The sequence below is a fragment of the Delphinus delphis genome, chromosome 2 (genome assembly GCF_949987515.2).
Source record: "Delphinus delphis chromosome 2, mDelDel1.2, whole genome shotgun sequence".
Classification (NCBI taxonomy): Eukaryota; Metazoa; Chordata; class Mammalia; order Artiodactyla; family Delphinidae; genus Delphinus; species Delphinus delphis.
Window position 1 is genome coordinate 87,377,445 of NC_082684.1, and position 18,423 is coordinate 87,395,867.

Below are 18,423 nucleotides of genomic sequence, written 5' to 3' on the forward strand. Positions count from 1 at the left end.
GAGGCTCAGGTCTTTTCTAGCCTGGGATGGGGCACAGAAAGCTGGGTGACGATTACATTCTCTCACCTGATAGCGGCCACAGGTGAGACTCTGCTCTGTCAGGGTGTGTGTTCAGGTGGCCAGAAAATTATGCCAGGCTGCTGATCAAATGGGCATACAGGCCAGTTGTCTGGGCCACAGCTCAGATAGTGCCATGGGGTCGGGGCCAGGCCCCTGGTGTGATGGGTGCAAGTGTGGGCCGTGGCTGTCAGGCTCTCCTAGTCTCTCCTGCCTTCAGGCTTTGCCTCCCTGGCACAGATCTTCAGCCTAATCAGTCCTAAGAACAGTGGGGCCTCTGCAGGGCCTCATGAGCCTTGCCTCAAGGAAAAGTGCAGTTTTGCCTTAAAGCTATCTCTTAGAGTCAGGATTACAGGTGTTAGCATCTGGGCCCAGGGAATAAACTAAATATATATTTTGCAGACACTTGAATTAATGCATAGTTGTTACTGTCCTTTCCTCAGGGTTTGTCGTGACCCCAACACTTGGCTGCAAGCACAGTGTCATTCAACCCATGGGCACAGCAAAATGCTGTTTAAAAATAACCTGAATGGAGATACTTTGAAGCCACGGGGCTGGGCTTCCCCCTGCCTGTCATCAGGGCTTGGTGGTGGGTGCTAACAGCTGAGCGCCAGCACTGCACACAAACACTGTCCCTCACAGGGGCCACCGGCACTAACTGGGCAGGCTGGCCTGGGCGGGGGGGTGCGGCGGTGGGTGAGGGAGGGCTCTGCACACAGGGTTGGAGGGTGGGCACTGGGAGGCCTTCAGCTCACTGTGCAGGCAGGACCTGAGCAAGGCCTACAACTGCGGGTTTGGACAGAGACTCGAGGGTGGAGGCCTTACCTTATTTGTACTCAGAGAACAGGCCTGCAGCAGACATTTATCAGGAGAATGTGTGAGGCAGTGAGGTGGGGGCCAGAGGGACCAGTGTGTCTGCCGGCAGTGGGGGGGAAGCCCACACGTGAGCAGAACGAGGGGAGGGCACAGTGGGGCAGGGGGGGAAGGTGTCTTCTGCTGCTCGCTGAAGGACAGGCCCAGAAGGAAGAACAGGCGGAAGGTTGGAAAGGAAGGGCAGGGCCTGCAGAGGCTTGTGGATGGATTGTGGATGGTAGAGGAGGGACGGGAAGCAGCGAAGTGGGCAGGGAAGGCCTCCCTCCAGGTCTCGCACTCCAGGCCCCTGTGGGCAACGGTAGAAGAGCACCTGCGCCAGAACCACGGGCTCTGGGTCAGTCGGCCCAGGTCCTGGCTCTGCACTCACCGCCCGTTTGGCCTCAGCCAGGTCCCTTCGTTGCCCTGTGTTTCAGGCCCCTCGCTGTCAAGTCAGGGTTGATGATATCATCTGCCTCTTAGGCTGTGTTCAGTAAGCACCCAATACATGCTAATGGTTGTGTTGTTGTTAATAATATTATAGCTGCTACTGATTAGCTGAGTTTATTGAACTCAATACAGAATCTCTTTTAAAAAAGCCTAACATTTTACTATTTTTCCTGATGCTGATGGATTTAAATTTTGCTATTTAGGAAAAGAGGGTGTGGGAAGTTGAGGTAGAAAGGGAGAAGTTACTCATTGTTAGGGACCATGGAGAAGGGGGATGTGGATGATACATTGGGGGTCCGGGGGAAAAGTGAAGTGGGCAGGAGGGGAAGGACATCTGTGAGAGTCATCGCAGTGACAGGCCTGTCTCTGGCCAGAGCAAAGGGAAGGGCAGGTCCTCCCATGAACTGGGTGGTGCTGGCCATCTGCACCACCCGGACACCACAGGGCCGGCCTCCAAGTGAAGGCAGGTATTGGAGTTAGAGGGGAACAGTCTCTCCTGACCAGACTGGCTGATTTGGAACAGGGAACAAACTGGGAGTAAATCCCTATTAGAGGCCAATAAGTATTACTTATTATCCCAATAAGTAATAATAGCACCTTGTGCAATCCCAATCCATCCTCCCATTTGAAGAGAGCAATTATCCAAACTGCTTCCAATGCAACAGTTGCAAATGAAGCTGCAAGGCCCTGGCACGTGGGCATCCACAGTGCGGGCAGCTTGGATGTTTGCTACTCGTCTCTGGCACGTGAGGCATGGGATTGGAATTACAACAAGAAACCTCACATCTGGACCAGCATCAGGGAGTTCCCTGCTGGTCCAGTGGTTGGGATGCCACACTTGCTTTCACTGCTGAGGGCTCAGGTTCAATCCCTGGCTGGGAACTAGGATCCCCCAAGCTGCACAGCACACCCGAAAAAAAAAAAAGGAGCGTGGACCAGCGTGAAAACACAAACAGGCAGCCACAAGTTTCCCAGTTTCTTTCATCTAACAGGCCATTCTCCTTGTGAGCCTGCCCTTTGGATTTGTATGTGGAAGGACAAGTTATGTGACAGAAAGAGAAGGAAATGAGGATGAGGAGAGAAGTGACACAGGTGGCAGTAAGCTGCTCCTCAGCTCTTCCATCTTATCAAGCTGGATTCTATCTTTCCTCCCTGTCCCCTGCCCATCCCAATGCAATCAGCACCCCCAGGACGGAGCCATTAATTATCTGGGAGGTGGAATAAAAACTCAGGTCCTGACAGCCCCACAGCAGATACCGCCAGGCCCGCTCTACATCAGGTAACATTCAAAAGACTTTAGTTTGCTTCTATGGTCGTGAGGTGACAAATCTATTTTCCATTTTTCATCCTTGTGGAAGAAGCTTCAGCCTTGGTTCTACTTGCTTCTCTGGACCTCAGTTTCCTCATCTGTAAGATGAGGACAATAATACATACTCCAAGAAATACTGTTGATACTTCCATCCGATTTTAGGGAGATGGCCTAGGTGATGTACTGCCAGGACAAGGCCACTGTGTTTTTCTTGAGGAGGGGATGGATTCGCACAGTCATTCATGTTCATATGGAACCCACCATCAAACTTGACCTGCATCAATACATCATCATCAAATGTTCACCCTAAGAGGATCACTCTGTCTAGAAAAGGATTTTTGGAAATCATAGTACTGACTGGTTCTTGGAAATAGGGACATCTGGCCATCTTTGCCCAGATCTACCTCTGGATACAATGAAGTAGGCTTCTGTCTGCTGCTCCCCAGAGGACATCCTGGATGTGTCTGAGTCAGGACCACAGCATTCTTGGTTGTTATGCCTCTCAAGTCAGCCATCCCCTCTCTGGAGCACGACTGAAACTAATTCAGTCTCGGTGGATGAAGCCTCTATTATTCTTAAAAAACCTGAGAGAAGAAGATTCCATATGCTCTTCCAGACAGTGGTGCCCATTCCTGAAAGGGCTCATAGCTGGGGACCTTCACATTCAATCAACCATGAAAACCACCCAGTTTTAATACACTGAAACACAGCCACAAGAAACCAGAGTGGAAATGAGGAGGAGGAGGCAGGCACCCTGGAAGAGGCTTGGCATCAACCCGTGACAGCTCAGAAATGGAAATCTGGGCAGAAACTTGCCACTTAAGTGGCTTTAGTTCTTCATTTTGGCAGTAAACCTAACACACTCCCCGCAGTGTAGCCAAGAGGGGCCCACCTGAGGGTGAGGGCAAGTCATCACTGATGCTTCTTGTTCTGCTTCTCTGAGGTCAAGGGCAATGTGTCAAGATGGGGAGCGGGTTTATTTAGAGAGGAGCTTTGGTAGCTGGATTATGAAAGTAATGATCCTATTTTAAGAGCAAGGGAATGACACTATCATTTTATTTGTGTGGTTGACCTAACCTAGACCCTGCTGAAATCAATTTTCTCCGGGTCTATCTATACAAAACAGACATAAAGCCATTTGGTGAATTTACATTACGTTTTTCTATGATGATTTCAGTAGTCTCGTAGGTCTTTTGTCCTCTCTTGATCAGAACTGGCAGTGAGTCCCACTTTGTTCCTAAATAAATGCCACCTCTCCAGATGGAAGACCATGAATGATAACTGAAAGAGCACAGCACTGAGACTCCACAGCTCCAAGTTTGAGTCCCAGTATCATCCTTGCCTCTAACACTGGACATGTTAGTTAGTTCCTCAGAGCTCAGTGTTCTCATCTTAAAAAGAAGACAAGAATGTCTTCGTTTTTTAAAAATAAATTTATTATTTTATTTATTTATTTTTGGCTGCATTGGGTCTTCGTTGCTGCGCGTGGGCTTTCTCTAGTGGCGGCGAGTGGGGGCCACTCTTCGTTGCGGCGCACGGGCTTCTCATTGCAGTGACTTCTCTTATTGTGGAGCATGGGCTCTAGGCACGCGGGCATCAGTAGTTGTAGCATGCGGGCTCAGCAGTTGTGGCTCATGGGCTCTAGAGCACAGGCTCAGTGGTTATGGCACATGGGCTTAGTTGCTCCGCGGCATGTGGGATCTTCCTGGACCAGGCCTCAAACCTGTGTCCCCTGCATTGGCAGGCGGATTCTTCTTTTTTTTTTTTAAACATCTTTATTGGAGTATAACTGCTTTACAATGTTGTGTTAGTTGCTGCTTTATAACAAAGTGAATCAGGTATATGTGTACATATATCCCCATATCCTCTCCCTTTTGCATCTCCCTCCCACCCTCCCTATCCCACCCCTCTAGGTGGTCACAAAGTACGGAGCTGATCTCCCTGTGCTATGCGGCTGCTACTCACTAGCTATCTATTTTACATTTGGTAGTGTATATATGTCAATGCTACTCTCTCACTTCGTCCCATCTTCCCTTTCCCCTTCCCCATGTCCTCAAGTCCATTCTCTATGTCTGCATCTTTATTCCTGTCCTACCCCTAGGTTCTTCAGAACCATTTTTTTTTTTAGATTCCATATGTATGTGTTAGCATACGGTATTTGTTTTTCTGACTTACTTCACTCTGTACAACAGTCTCTAGGTCTATCCACCTCACTACAAATAAGTCAATTTTGTTTCTTTTTATGGCTGAGTAGTATTCCATTGTATACATGTGCCACATCTTTTATTTATTTTTTTACTTTTTGTTGATTCTTTTTCTTTTTAACATCTTTATTGGAGTATAATTGCTTTACAATTGTGTGTTAGTTTCTGCTTTATAACAAAGTGTATCAGCTATACATATACATATATCCCCATATCTCCTCCCTCTTGCATCTCCCTCCCACCCTCCCTATCCTACTCATCTAGGTGGTCACACAGTACGGAGCTGATCTCCCTGTGCTATGTGGCTGCTTCCCACTAGCTATCTATTTTACATTTGGTAGTGTATATATGTCCATGCCACTCTCTCACTTCATCTGAGCTTACCCTTCCCCCGCTCCGTGTCCTCAAGTCCATTCTCTACGTCTGCGTCTTTATTCCTGTCCTGCCCCTAGGTTCTTTATAACCCCTTTTTTTTTTTAGATTCCATATATATGTATCAGCATTCGGTATTTGTTTTTCTGATTTACTTCACTCTGTATGACAGACTCTAGGTCCATCCACCTCACTACAAATAACTCAATTTTCTTTCTTTTTATGGCCGAGTAATATTCCATTGTATATATGTGCCACATCTTCTTTATCCATTCATCTGTCGATGGACACTTAGGTTGCTTCCATGTCCTGGCTATTGTAAATAGTGCTGCAATGAACATTGTGGTACATGCCTCTTTTTGAATTATGGTTTTCTCAGGGTATATGCCCAGTAGTGGGATTGCTGGGTTGTATGGCAGTTCTAGTTTTAGGTTTTTAAGGAACCTCCATACTGTTCTCCATAGTGGCTGTATCAATTTACATTCCTACCAACAGTGCAAGAGGGTTCCCTTTTCTCCACATCCTCTCCAGCATTTATTGTCTGTAGATTTTTTGATGATGACCATTCTGACCAGTGTGAGGTGATACCTCGTTGTAGTTTTGATTTCCATTTCTCTAATGATTAGTGATGTTGAGCATCCTTTCACGTGTTTGTTGGTAATCTGTATGTCTTCTTTGGAGAAATGTCTATTTAGGTCTTCTGGCAGGCGGATTCTTAACCACTGCGCTACCAAGGAAGCCCAAGAATGTCTTCTTGGCAGTGTTGTTGTAAAGATTAAATGAGATTGGGACTTCCCTGGTGGTCCAGTGGTTAAGACTCCATGCTTCCACTGCAGGGGGCACAGGTTTGATCCCTGGTCGGGGAACCAAAATCCCCTGTGCCATGTGGCGTGGCCAAAAAAAAAAAAAAAGGTTAAATGAGATAGTGTAAGTGGCTGGCATGTGGAGGCTCTCAATAAATGGCACCTTCATGATTCATGATAAGGCTGGGCTCATGTGGTGGGTCTGACCACTTCAAATCCTTGACAGGGCAGGAGGCCACAGTCTGGGCCTGCAGGAGACCCAAGGCAAACAACCAGTCCCAGGCCCCCTGGAAGGAACAAGATGGTGAGAGGTTGGAGAGGTGTCAGGGTCGGGGAGCAGACGCAACACTGGGCTGTCAGTGGTTTGCTCCATCCTCCTCATCCAGCAGCTGTAGGCTTGGTCTGCTAGGGGCTCCTGCCAGGAGCTGGGGGTCAGGGGAAAGGCAGAGAGCTCAGGACAGCTTGTGCAAGTTCAGAGTTTGGGTATTAGTGTAAGACAGCTAGCTACTGGAGCCCTCCGGCTGTCCCACCCAGAGTGGGTAGGATACCCTCTTCCTAGTCCCAGGGCCAGGCAAGGACCCTCTGGGCAGAAAGAAACCATCAGAAAGAACAGCAGCTTCTTAATCAGTCCAGGAGAACAGAGCCCATCCGAAGTGTTGGTCTGATCTCATTTAATTATCGAAACGATTCCTCTTCTTCTGTCCTCCCTAGGGCTGTGTGCCCCAGGTTCCCAGGGCCCCAGTAATTGCCTCTCTGTTAACAGAAATCATCAGTATTTATTACACCAAGCACTCCAGCTTATTTCGGCTCTCCTTGTAGCAACATTAAGGCGAGGGCTTGGTAGCCTATCACCAAAGTGACTCTACTTAATGACAAGAGTAAAGGCTCCCAAACTGTTCTCCTTCCTCAGGAGGGCCGAGGGAATCCTGAGCCAGAGCCTAATGAGATGAGCCGCGGGGTCTGCAGCAGGGCCCTGATGTGGCCCTGGGTGAGCAAGTAGTACGGGGCCCAAGAACAAGTGGAATCCCAGCAAGATGACTGCTCCCACCTTCTCCCCAGAGGAAGTCCCCTGGGGGCTTCTGCTCCTTAGAGATACACAGCAACAGGAAGTGACCTTAGTTCATATATTCTTGCTCTGCCACTCAGGGCCTTGTACACTGTGGCCTCCTGGAAACTTCATCTTCTTCATCTTCTTGTCTGTAAATCAGGAAGAATAATATCCACCTCCCAGTGCTGGCAGGAGGATTAGAGAAGAAAATAGTGTGAAAGGATTCCAGTGGGCCTGCTAGGGAAGGTGTGCCACAAACCTCTCTTCCCTCTCTCCTTCTAGGAGTGGGTGCCGTGGGGATGAAATGATATGATATATGGGATTGGGCCTTGTGCAGTGCCTGGTGTGAAAGCCGGTTCCTTCCTGTAGCCTCTTCACCTCTGTGTCTGTTGGTGGACAGACTCGTCAAAAGACAGGCCTGAGCCAGGACCCCCGCAGTCCTAGGGTGCATGTGGATTTGGGCTGGACACCAAGCTGGCTGCCGCTGTAGCTTCCAGACCCCCATAGGCAACAGCAGAGAATCCCCACCCTGCTACACTCAGTTGTCATGCTCAGGTTCACTGTCAGCCCACCTCTACGTGCCATCAGGTGACAGCCCTGCCTAGGGACCCAGCTCTGAAGAGGTGGGCACTCTGTGTGGCCACAAGGGGACTGGACAGATGTGGGGTTAAATACAGAGGTGACCTGGCATCTTCTGTTGACCATATCTATCTTTAGGCAGCTATGTCTTTTTTTTTTTCCCTTCTAACCAAAGGTCTCACATATTTACTACTAAACCAAAGCACTAGTGCAGAAACACGCAAAGAGAAAAATAATTTCCCCAATAAAACACACCCAGCTGGTCAGACGGTAGTGATGTTCTCAAAGTGATATGGTAAGATGAAAGTGACCTTGACACAGCATAAATGTGTGCCACTTCATATGCGAGGCTCCTTACAGACCCAGCGTGGTTCTTCTCCAATGTCTTCTCTTGGAGTTGTACCTCATTTTATTACCAGTTTTCATTCGAATCCATTGGGGAATGGGATGATTCTGCTTTTGTTTCTTGGCCAGGAATTGCTTGATCCTGAAAGTCTTGTGAGAAGACAAGACTTGTGAGCCTTGTGAGAAGACATGGAGCAAATCCAGCCGCACATAGGATGGCGGAGAAGAGAAGGCAGCTGTTGTCTTTTCAGGTCCTGAAGTGACTCAGCAGTTCAGGGAGCACAGGTGCGGAGTATCTGCTGAGGACTTTAACACGGATGAGGAAAGCCAGGCTCAGAGAAGTTTCTGAAGTCCCCAGGAAGGAGGAGACCGGCCCTGGAGCCAAGGCCAGCTGACTCCAAAGCTCTTGTCCGTCAGTCCTCTGCAGCCCCCTGCTGATAGTATCTGAGGAATTTATGCAAGTTAAACTACATCGGTTGTACACAAGGCATTATTCAGGAAGCTTTGCTAATTCATTTGTAAATATCCGTATGTCTTCTTTTTTTTTTTTTTTTGGTATAAAATGGCATGAATGTGTTTTCTGACAGTGCTGGCCCCCAAGAGCACAGGGGTTATCTTCAGTAGGCTGTGCTGGTAGATAGGGAACTGTGGAGCTGGGAGGGTGACCAGGTTTCTGAGTGCCAGAATGCTCTCAAAGTTCGTATTTGAAGTTTCGGCATTAAATCCTATGCAACAAAAACATCACCATCTCCTCACCAAGCGGCCAAGGGAAACGCACCTCTGCCTCCACATCACTGGGTTCCTCGGTTTCCATTCTATTAATTTTTTGGGGAAACTTATGGTGCCCCTCACTTATTAGGAAGAAGAGGTCAGTGTTTGAGAATCAGTTTTACTTGTGATACTGGGGTCTCTCCAGTAGTGGAAAGAGAGAGGCAAAGATTTGGGGAAATTGAGGCAGAGACCAGAAGTGTCAGAGCAGCTGGGATGAGGAGCTGAAGCGCACGGACCCGGCCACAGAGAGACAGGAAGAGGCCACGGGTCTCCACTGCTTTCCACAGTCTCGAGTGGCTGCCCGAGCTCGTCTCTGAAATGCCAGACTCACGTGAGTAATCACAGAGGTTCCTCTCTGGGCAGAGCCTCCCTGGCTGGTTCCTGTCCCGCCCTCACACGCGCATAAGGGAATTAAACGTGACTCCACTGCAGTTCCACGCAGTGACTTAGGCCGCTGCAGTCAATAAAAACCCACTCTTGGAAAGAAACTAGATTACGGGTCAGGGAAGGGTGGGCAGTGCGCTGAGCAGCCTCTGATCATTCCCTTCTCTTCACTTCACTTCCACCAAATTACCCACTGCTGCCAAAGTGGGGCCCCGGTTTCCAATTTGTTATTTAGATGGACTTTGCCTCGGACACTCTGACATCGATGTGGCGCCACAAGATTATGCGGCGTGGAATCCAGAGGAGTTTTCACAATGAGACATTTTCTCTGGCGTCTGTCACTAAAAAAGCCAATCACCCCAATATTGAAGGGGCGGGTGGCACAGGCGCGTGGTCCCTCCCTGCCTGTCACCCTCTAGAGCAGCGGTCCCCAACCTTTTTGGCACCAGTGACCAGTTTTGTGGAAGACAATTTTTCCATGGACGGGGGCGGGGGGAAGATGGTTCAGGCCATAATGCGAGCGATGGGGAGCGGCAGATGAAGCTCCGCTCGCTCGCCGCCGCTCACTTCCTGCTGTGCGGCCCTAACAGGCCACGGACCGGGGACCCCTGCCTAGAGGGGGCAAGGTCAGCGCAGTCTCCAGCCATGGGGGCGGGTCTTACCTTACACGGGTGAGGGTCCACTCCGTATGTCTCCAACGTCTGCGCTTTTCTTAAAAAGTTCAGCTCTGATGTTGCTGGTGTTTGGCCACTGGAATAAAGAAAATGGGATGATTTCAGGATTTCCTGCTCCCATAGGTTCCCCTGAGGTAAACTCAATTAGGAAGTGGTCAGGGTGTCTCACACTCCGATTTTTCCATAGAGTGTGCTCCCTGCTCCGTCCTAGGACCGACTTCAGAGACTCTTATCTAGGGTCAAAACCTTGGAAGTCTTCAGAGTGAGGCAGGCTACATAATGAATGACATGGGCTGAGTGTAATACAATAGGGAGTGGTGGGGACTAGGGCAAATTGGGAGTGCCACCCCGTCTAATGAGGGCAGCTGCTCCTCAGCTATAGTCTTGGAATGCAGTCTTGGATTATAGTCACACCATCATTGCTAGGTGTGTTTTTTTTTTTTTTTTTTGCAGTATGTGGGCCTCTCACTGTTGTGGCCTCTCCCGTTGCAGAGCACAGGCTCCAGACGCAGAGGCTCAGCGGCCATGGCTCACGGGCCCAGCCGCTCCGCGGCATGTGGGATCTTCCCAGACCGGGGCACGAACCCGTGTCCCCTGCATCGGCAGGCGGACTCTCAACCACTGCGCCACCAGGGAAGCCCAGGTGTGATTTTTAAAGAGAATTCACAGATACCGAATTTTATGTGGCATTTCGGTTTTAAGTACTATGGGGGCAGAAAAAAAATACATCTGTAGGCTGGCTGCAGGCCATCTGATCTAGACTGAAACACAAAGAAGGGACCTGTATATCTTGCTGCCTAACCCTCTTCCTTTACCAAATGGGAACACAGGAATGGAGGGTAAAGAGATGCAACAGAAGACAGTGCTGAGCTCTCCAGACTCCACAATAGGTCTGTCTGCCCACAGGGTGATGACTGTGAAAAGGAAACAAGCAGAAAAAAGGAAGAAACCAGCGCTGGCACCAAGCCATCTGAGGAAGGGGCCTTCAGCATCACTCCCCTCCTGGCTGCCTCTTTAGCAGGGGCGTGGATGGGCTCCACACAGAACCAGTGCAGGATCACCACAGGCTCTCTCAGGGTCCAGTGCCCTGGGAAGCTGACCTCCTTCTACAGATGTGGGATTGGCTTCAGTGTGAGGAGGTGTGGGCAGTTTGTCAAGTCAGCAACTCTGACGGCTGGTGGGCAGGACTGAAACTTTCTAAGTTCATCATTTGCCTCAAGTAATACGGCAGGGCAGGAAGACAAGCCAGCCTGAGGGAGAAGCAGACCAGATTCCCTCTAGTGTCTTTCTGGAGACGCATCAATCAATCAGCACCTCAGCAGCTTCTGTGCTGCCCCGTATGAAATACACCATAAACTATAGTGCAGTCTGGGCCCTCAAGGAACGCATGTTAGAGTTGGAGAAAGGAAACACAGACACAGTTTTACATTATGAAGATGAGGCTGAGCCTGTGTAAGTAGTACCTGTGTAAGGAGGCATTTTGTAGAATGCAGATGTTTACACCCACCAGCGCACCTGAGACACAGGGAAGGTGTTTGGAAAATGCTGGCGCAGCAGGCAAAGGACTGGGCACCAGAGGCAGCTGAGCACCGCTACCCCTTCCAGGGAGCCTCCTTATTCCCTGTGTGGAGACTGGAGGGCTGCATTCACCCTCAACCCTCTGGGACCCTCAACGTGGGCATCATTTCCTGGGGGATCCCCTGACTTCTATGAGGTTTCTGGAGGACTGTCCCCACTGCTCTGACATCTCCTAAAACCCTCCTGGCAGGGGCTCCCGGCTGTCCCAGCACACCCTTGATCTCTCCTTTGAATGAGCCAGGAGCCCTCACAGATGTGTTTATTCTGACCTGTACCACAAGGGGCCACTATTCCCTAAGAGTGATGGGAGGAGCTGGGGCAGCACCTGCACAGGGAGAGGGGTGGGAGGCGGCTAGGATTCCAACTCTGGTAGGTATCTCCATTCCTCTGGAGGGTGGGGACCAGTCCAACCACACACAGTGGGCAGGAGGTCTGTTTATAAGGCTAAAGAGGCTTTGGGGACGTATTTGTTGGTAAAATCTTTGAGTGAAGGTGAAGATTTTTTGTTTCGGGGGGCATCAGGTGGGAACTAGTTTAAGGTTAATGTTATCATTAGAAATATCTTTTTCCCACCCCTTGGACATTGTCCTTCCCCAGAAAGGTAGTTACACAAACATTTGAAAAGATTTTTTTTTTAAATTGCACTGTATTCATATGATAGCAGGTTTTATTTTACAATGCTGTATTGTATATAAATTTTTTCTTAGTTTATCAGTTTGGGGAATCTGTGCTCCAGTATGCCGTACAAAGTAGAGCTTAAACACCCTCTTGTTGCTTTTTAAAAAACCAACCTTTGTAGAAAACACTATTTCATATGGGTGAGAGGATGCATTGATGCTATTTTATGGGATGTGGCACATTCTGGGTGACCTAGGAGAATCTGAGGAGGACGAGCCTCCTGCTTCCAGCTGCTTCTCCCCTCCTTCCCTCAGTGCAGGGGTGTGGGGTTGAGGAAGCAGTGCTGAAGACACACCCTTGAAGGAGGTGCTCTCAAGGTGCCCACACCAGCTATGAATCAGGCCAGCCCTGTGTGGTCCCATCCACTGATCCAGGAGCCACCTGTCACTGTCACGGACCAAGGTCGGAGGCTTGCCCATTTTTCACATCCCCACTTAACCCCTCCTCTCTTCCCTCTTCTGCTGTTTACGTTTTCCTTTTCCTTTTCCCCAGTTCATGATTCTTCCCTCTGTCTCTTCATTTATCTTAGTGAAGCAAATACCTTTCAGAGGCCAGTCCTTCTCCATTTTCCTTACCTATATAGCTTCTCTCTTGCCTTTGAGCCTCAGCCTACACCACTGTTCTTGCAGAGGGAGCCTTGAGGTTGTACTGTCAGTGGATCACTGAAAATGGTACATCCCAGAGTCAGGGAGGCTGGGTCTGCAGGAGCAGAGGATGCAGTGCAGAAGCTGTGTGCTCAGGCTGTGAGGGAGACAGTGGCCCGGCCTGAACCGAGTGTCACGCACCTGAGTTCTGTTTTGTGAATCTCAGCAATCTTCCTTTCCAGCTTCTCTGAATGTTTAGGGAAAAACTGGAACTTGGAGCTGTAGCCTTCAGGGTGTTTTCCTGGGTCATAATCCCCAATCTCCGCTTGCAAAAGGAAAGTAGAGGAAAACAGTTGTGCAGATAGGTAAATCATCACTGGCAAAACAACAAGAGATGAACACAGAGAGCAAAAGCTAAAGTCTGCACCACAGTTGCAAAGAACAGTGGATCCCGAGCACAGCTGTGAGTCGGGCAGAGGGCATGTTCCTCAGGAGCAGGCCCACCTTTGTTCTCCCAGGTGTGCACACTGAGTTGATATCAAGGCCAAGTGGAGAAGGTAGAGCTGACCCTGCGTTCTGAGGTCACCACATGTAAATTTGCAATAAAAGAGCAGAAGCCTGCACCATGGCCCACAGGCTCCCAGAAGAGAGCCTGAGAACAATGCTCTTTGTGGCAGCACAGGAAACTGTGAGCTTGATCAGAAAGACAGAAGCTTTTGGGCCTGAGCCACCTCCAAAGACTAAATCTCGTTTTGAGGATGTTAGCAGGGACACAGCAAAATGATGAATGAGCCGTGACCCAAACTCAGAACTCAACTCTCAGTCCCCATCAAATCAAATCCAGTGAATACATTTGAATAAATATTCACTGAGGGCTGAACAGGTGCCAGGCCCCCTGGAGAGGGCTGCAGAGTGGGAAGACTGGCTATAAGCAGAAAGTGCCGCTGAGTTCAGGAGCACCAGGTCCTAAGGCTGACTTCTCCGTGCCCAGCAGGGGGTGGGGCTTTCTCGTCCTGCAGATTCACAGAGTTCATCCCCAAAGCTGCTGAGATCTCAGATCTGGGGTGACCAGTGGGCCCACGCTACTCCCTACGATGTGTTCCTAGGTCAGAATCCAGGCTTCTCCACATGCAGCATTCCACAGGGAACACTGTGTGTGTGTCAGGAGGAAGGATGTTAAGAAGTTCAGCTGCTTTGTGGTTGTCTTTTCTCCTCCCCTAGTGAGAACCACAACCAGTGCAGGTGAGAAGTCTTGAGTGGGGAGTAAATATTAAGAGGAAAATGTGCCCTTTTTTCACAACTGAATATTGTTCTGTGGCACAGGTCTCCTCATCGTGCCTTCCAGACTACTTGGGAATTTCTGTCATTTAGCAAGAGACTAAAGGTTTCCCTGGGCTTAAAGTCTGAAGTGATCTTGAGCCATGGAGTCATTTATTATGATTTTACTTAGAAAGCTTCAAATGGGAAACATCAATGTTGGATATCAATAACTTCTTTAAATTAAAAAAAAAAAAGAAAATTTCAATATGGTTGTCAGGGTAAAACTAGAGTTTAAAATTTCACTTAGATGGGACCAGGTTTTCCTTTAAAAAATGAAAGGAGTATCTTTGGGTACCTTAAAGTTGGCAAGTACCTTCTAGACTTCAGGCTTAGGAGGTTTTTAAAAACAGGAGTCTCAGAAGTCAAAGTTGCAATAGGCTGACTTTTACATTCTTAACGCAGCTGTGATATTTTTTTTTGCCGGAAGAACTTTAGTTTCTTGTTGGCAAGCATTTTTTTTAGGTTCTGTTCACAAAGTAGCTTCCTGGAGTTCACAGATTTCTGATTATGAATTCAGATTCTTTGATAGAAACTTCATGGTTTTAGTGCTATGGTCCAAAATAACCCAGTGACAGCTTCAGGCCAAAGGACTAAGAGAAGTCTACGAACTTAGAATACTCAGAAGTCCCCTGCATTTCACGAAAGGAGAAAGGATCACATACGAAGAGTACGTACCTTTCCCACTGTTTCGCAAAAATCGCCAGCCTGGGTATTGGCTGAGTACAACCCCAACTCTGCCTTCTTTGCATGTTAGAAAATGGGTTTGTTACTTGGAAACATTTTTAACTTAGAGCACTCTGAATGGAAAGGTCTCTGAAACAGATACCAGAATTCCAAGGTGCTTCACATCTTTGAGATTTGAATAAAAAGACAAGAAAAAGCTGATTTGGATTACTCTCCAGAGTCTCGATAACTTTATCGACCAAGGGTGCAAGGAAAGTCACCCCCCCCCCCGAACAGAGTCTGAAGGGGCTGCCAGAAAGACTTGAGGTACAAACGATTTAAGGTTGCGTGGTCAGAGCTTCCTGGGTCTAGGGAGTCCAGGCAAAGTCTTTTAACTCGGGCTCTGTTTCAAGTTAGATACTGTTTATATCCAAGAAGTAGTCATCTGCAGTAACTGAAATAATGTAATCAGTACTTAGCATGAAAGGCAAATTTATCCTGTCAAAAGTCATTACCTTGAAGGATATAAGCTGCTAACAAGGCAGCATCTGATGTTTTACAGAGGAGGCGGCCGTGGTACAGATCCCTTTTGATCTGCAGGAAGACTAAATACCTGGAGAGAAAACAGAAAATGAACGATAAAGGATTTCTTTGATTGCTTTAAAGACATAAATATGTAATATAAGCCTATCAAAATCTCTGTCGGGACACTTTTACTACATTAAAACAAAAATCTCAAAACATACCACAGAACAAATAACAGTTTTCATTTCCCTGAAGGCTCTTTCAAGCACTTTGCCCTGAACTGATTTTGAAGTTCAATTCAAAACAACCTGTCAGTTTCCTTCTGTAGCTCAAAACAGAAATGGCGGGCTTCCCTGGTGGTGCAGCGGTTGAGAGTCCGCCTGCCAATGCAGGGGACACGGGTTCGCGCCCCGTCCGGGAAGATCCCACGTGCCGCGGAGCGGCTGGGCCCGTGAGCCATGGCCGCTGAGCCTGCGCGTCCGGGGCCGGTGCTCCGCAACGGGAGAGGCCACAACAGTGAGAGGCCCGCGTAGCGCAAAAAAAAAAAAAAACCAAAACAAAAATGGCACTTCCTGGTTAAAAGCATCGTCCCCCAGTGCTGGGAGTTGGAAGGAGCTGGCCCTGCTCAATTCAGTGCCGAGAAAGAAACCTGTGTCATAAGAGAGGGGCTGATGGGGCCTCTCTCCTTGCTGACGTTGCCTCTTAAGAAGCAGAGAGGTGGTGAAGGAACTAGCCCCAGCGAGGGTTCTGCCTCGGCTTGCCAAGTCAATCTGTCCATACGTGGAATGGCCCTCATTATGGGCAGAGGTCAACCAGACCTCTCAGAATTTGAATAAGGTGAAGGAGAGGCACGGTGAAGGAAATGCAGAAACTTGTGGCTAATATTTCCTCAACCGTAGGAAGCTCTCACCTCAGGTGGAAGCAGGCTATCAAGAACAGCTAATAGTAGCTGATGTGTATTGAGCACTTACTGTTTCCCAGTCCAGGACTTACACACTTGACATCAGCATCTCACCTAATTTTCGCATACCACTTTGAGATATATATTGTTATTATCTCCCTTTTTTAAGATAAACTGAGGCTTAAGTGATCTTCTCATGCGCACATAACTGGTAAGTGGCAGAACCAGGATTCAAATTCAGGACTGAGGTTGGCTCTTCATCACTGTGTTATTCTACCCTCTTTGCACTATAACTGCTTTGTAGTTTCACAAGTAATTGGGTGGACTCTGTTGCCATGGAATGGAACTGTTGACGTTCCATTCTGAAAGGTCTTTACAAGGAGCGGGGTCTCTGATGTTCATAACCTCACAGGTGCCCTGAGAAGAGCAGAGGCCAGGGGTATCACACCCTTAAGTGAGTCACCTACCACAGTGGGTCCTTGGCAGGGGGCATCTGTGGTGGTTTAAAAATATGTCCACAGGGAATTCCCTGGAGGTCCAGTGGTTAGGACTCTGCACTTTCACTGCTGAGGTCGTGGGTTCAATCCCTGGCTGGGGAACTAAGATCCCACAAGCCGCGTGGCATGGTTAAAAAAAAAAAAGTTCACAAATTCCTTGATACTCCTCATTTCCAGAGGTAGAGCTTAATTCACTCCATTTGAGGGTGGGTTAGACTGAGTGGCTTGCTTCTAACAAGCAGACTACAGCAGGAGTGGTAGTTAGTGTCTGACATCTGAGACTAGGTCATAGTGTCCCTGCAGCTTCCTCCTTGCACTCTCCTTCTCTTGGATCACTCACTCTGCTTGAGGACACTTAAGCAGCCCTATAGAAAGGTCCATGGTGAGGAACTGAGGCGTTTTGCCAACAGCTAGCAAGGAACTGAAGCTTTCTGCCAACAACCGTGTGAGTACACCATCTTGGAAGTGAATCCTCCGGTCAAGGCTTCAGATGACCACAGGCCCAGCCAACCGCTTGGCTGCAACCCCAGGAGAGACCCTGAGCCAGAAGCACCCAGCTAAGCCGCTCCTGAATTCCTGACCCACAGACACTCAGAGATGAGAAATACTTTTCAGTGAAGTTTTGTGGCATTTTGTTAAACAGCCATAGATAACTACAGCATCCTCACAGGAGTAATGGGAATATGGTAAAATTCCCTTAAATTCCATCAGTCTGAACCAAAAAGACATTGGGCACTCCCTGGACAACTAGAGGTGTTTCTATTGCTTCTGTTTTCAGGCTGAAGAATAAAACAGAGGATTCCATGCCCACTTGATCATGTGAAAATGCTCAAAAGAAAGAGGACCAATGACAGCACAACTTCTGGGGTGAGGAGGGGCGCCATCACGTGACTCTGAGAGCTCGGGGCTTGGTGATTCAAGTCATTACATAGAAACGAAGGAGCAGTCAAACCTTCTTTTCTCCTAAAGCTTTGCTATTCAAAGTGTGGCCCACACGACAGGGGTATCAGCAGCATCTGGGAGCTTGTTGGAAATGGAGAATTAGGCCAATCTGAGACCTACTGAATCATTTTAACAAGATCCCCAGGTGATCTGTACATAGATTAAAATTTATGAAGCACTGTCCTAAGAAAATTCGCAAGCATCCTTCTAACCACATCAGGATGGACTGCCCTCCTCAAACCAAAGGGAAGGTGACTACTGTGGTCTGGAAGTTAACAAGAACTCCCCTTCTTATCCCAACCACTCCCACTCGGTCCCAAGGAAAACTGAAGGAAAAATACATCGTGCAATGAGTAGTCATTTTTTAAGTTGGATCTACCAGATCAAGCTTCTCTTCACTCTGCTTCCCACGAAGAAATGCCACAGGTGTGTGGAAGGAAGGGGGCAGCGCTTCTCTGCCTCTCACTGCTTCAACTCCCACCTTCCACCGGCTTTGGCAGGATGTAGCAGCAAGCCTTTGGCCTCTTACTTACAGATCACTCCCGGGGCCTGAGTTCATGCATCACTCCTCCCACACCTCTCTGCTTGTCTGTGTCCAAAATTCAGGGGCTGCACGTACGGGACTGAAGGAGATATTTCAAAGGCTCTGGATAGTGGTCCTCAATGGGGTGGTGAGGACAACACCCCCCACCCCGGGGAGGAGCATGTGAGAGTCAGTTATGGGTGCTGCTGGGTTTGAAAAGGCTCCTCTAGAGCTCCAAGGGGGACATGCTCCTCCTCACGGTGAGAACCACGATAGGTGCATGACAGGTGCCTCAGGTGAGCTGCAAAGGAAACAAGGCTTTTCCGCTGCTGGGCGGGGTTCCTTCAGACTTCAGAAGGTAGAACAG

At 48.6% G+C, this 18,423-nt stretch overlaps 2 protein-coding genes across 3 annotated transcripts in view; both read right to left on the reverse strand.

Moving 5' to 3' along the window:
* The window catches only part of FRMD5 (FERM domain containing 5), a 340,793-nt gene that overhangs the window by 18,766 nt on the left and 303,604 nt on the right, over positions 1-18,423 (reverse strand). For both annotated transcript variants that reach the window (XM_060005146.1, XM_060005145.1), the window contains exons 5-7: positions 15,184-15,281; positions 12,887-13,010; positions 9,834-9,921 (exon numbers count right to left, since the gene is read on the reverse strand). In XM_060005146.1, the coding sequence (XP_059861129.1) occupies positions 9,834-9,921; positions 12,887-13,010; positions 15,184-15,281 (310 nt within the window). The remainder of the gene's footprint in view (positions 1-9,833; positions 9,922-12,886; positions 13,011-15,183; positions 15,282-18,423) is intronic.
* On the reverse strand, positions 8,026-8,830 carry LOC132421174 (large ribosomal subunit protein eL39-like). The gene is made up of 2 exons (XM_060006392.1): positions 8,773-8,830; positions 8,026-8,192 (listed from the first exon to the last, which is right to left on the reverse strand). The coding sequence occupies exons 1-2, from the start codon at positions 8,828-8,830 to the stop codon at positions 8,026-8,028; spliced, it is 225 nt and encodes a 74-aa protein (XP_059862375.1).

Coding starts and splice junctions, on each gene's coding strand:
- LOC132421174 (XM_060006392.1), bottom strand. CDS start 8,830: ATGGAAACCGAGGAACCCAGTGATGTGGAGGCAGAGGTGCGTTTCCCT. Junction 8,193..8,772: donor GCGTTTCCCTTGGCCGCTTG/GTGAGGAGATGG, acceptor TCTTCTCACAAG/GCTCACAAGTCTTGTCTTCT.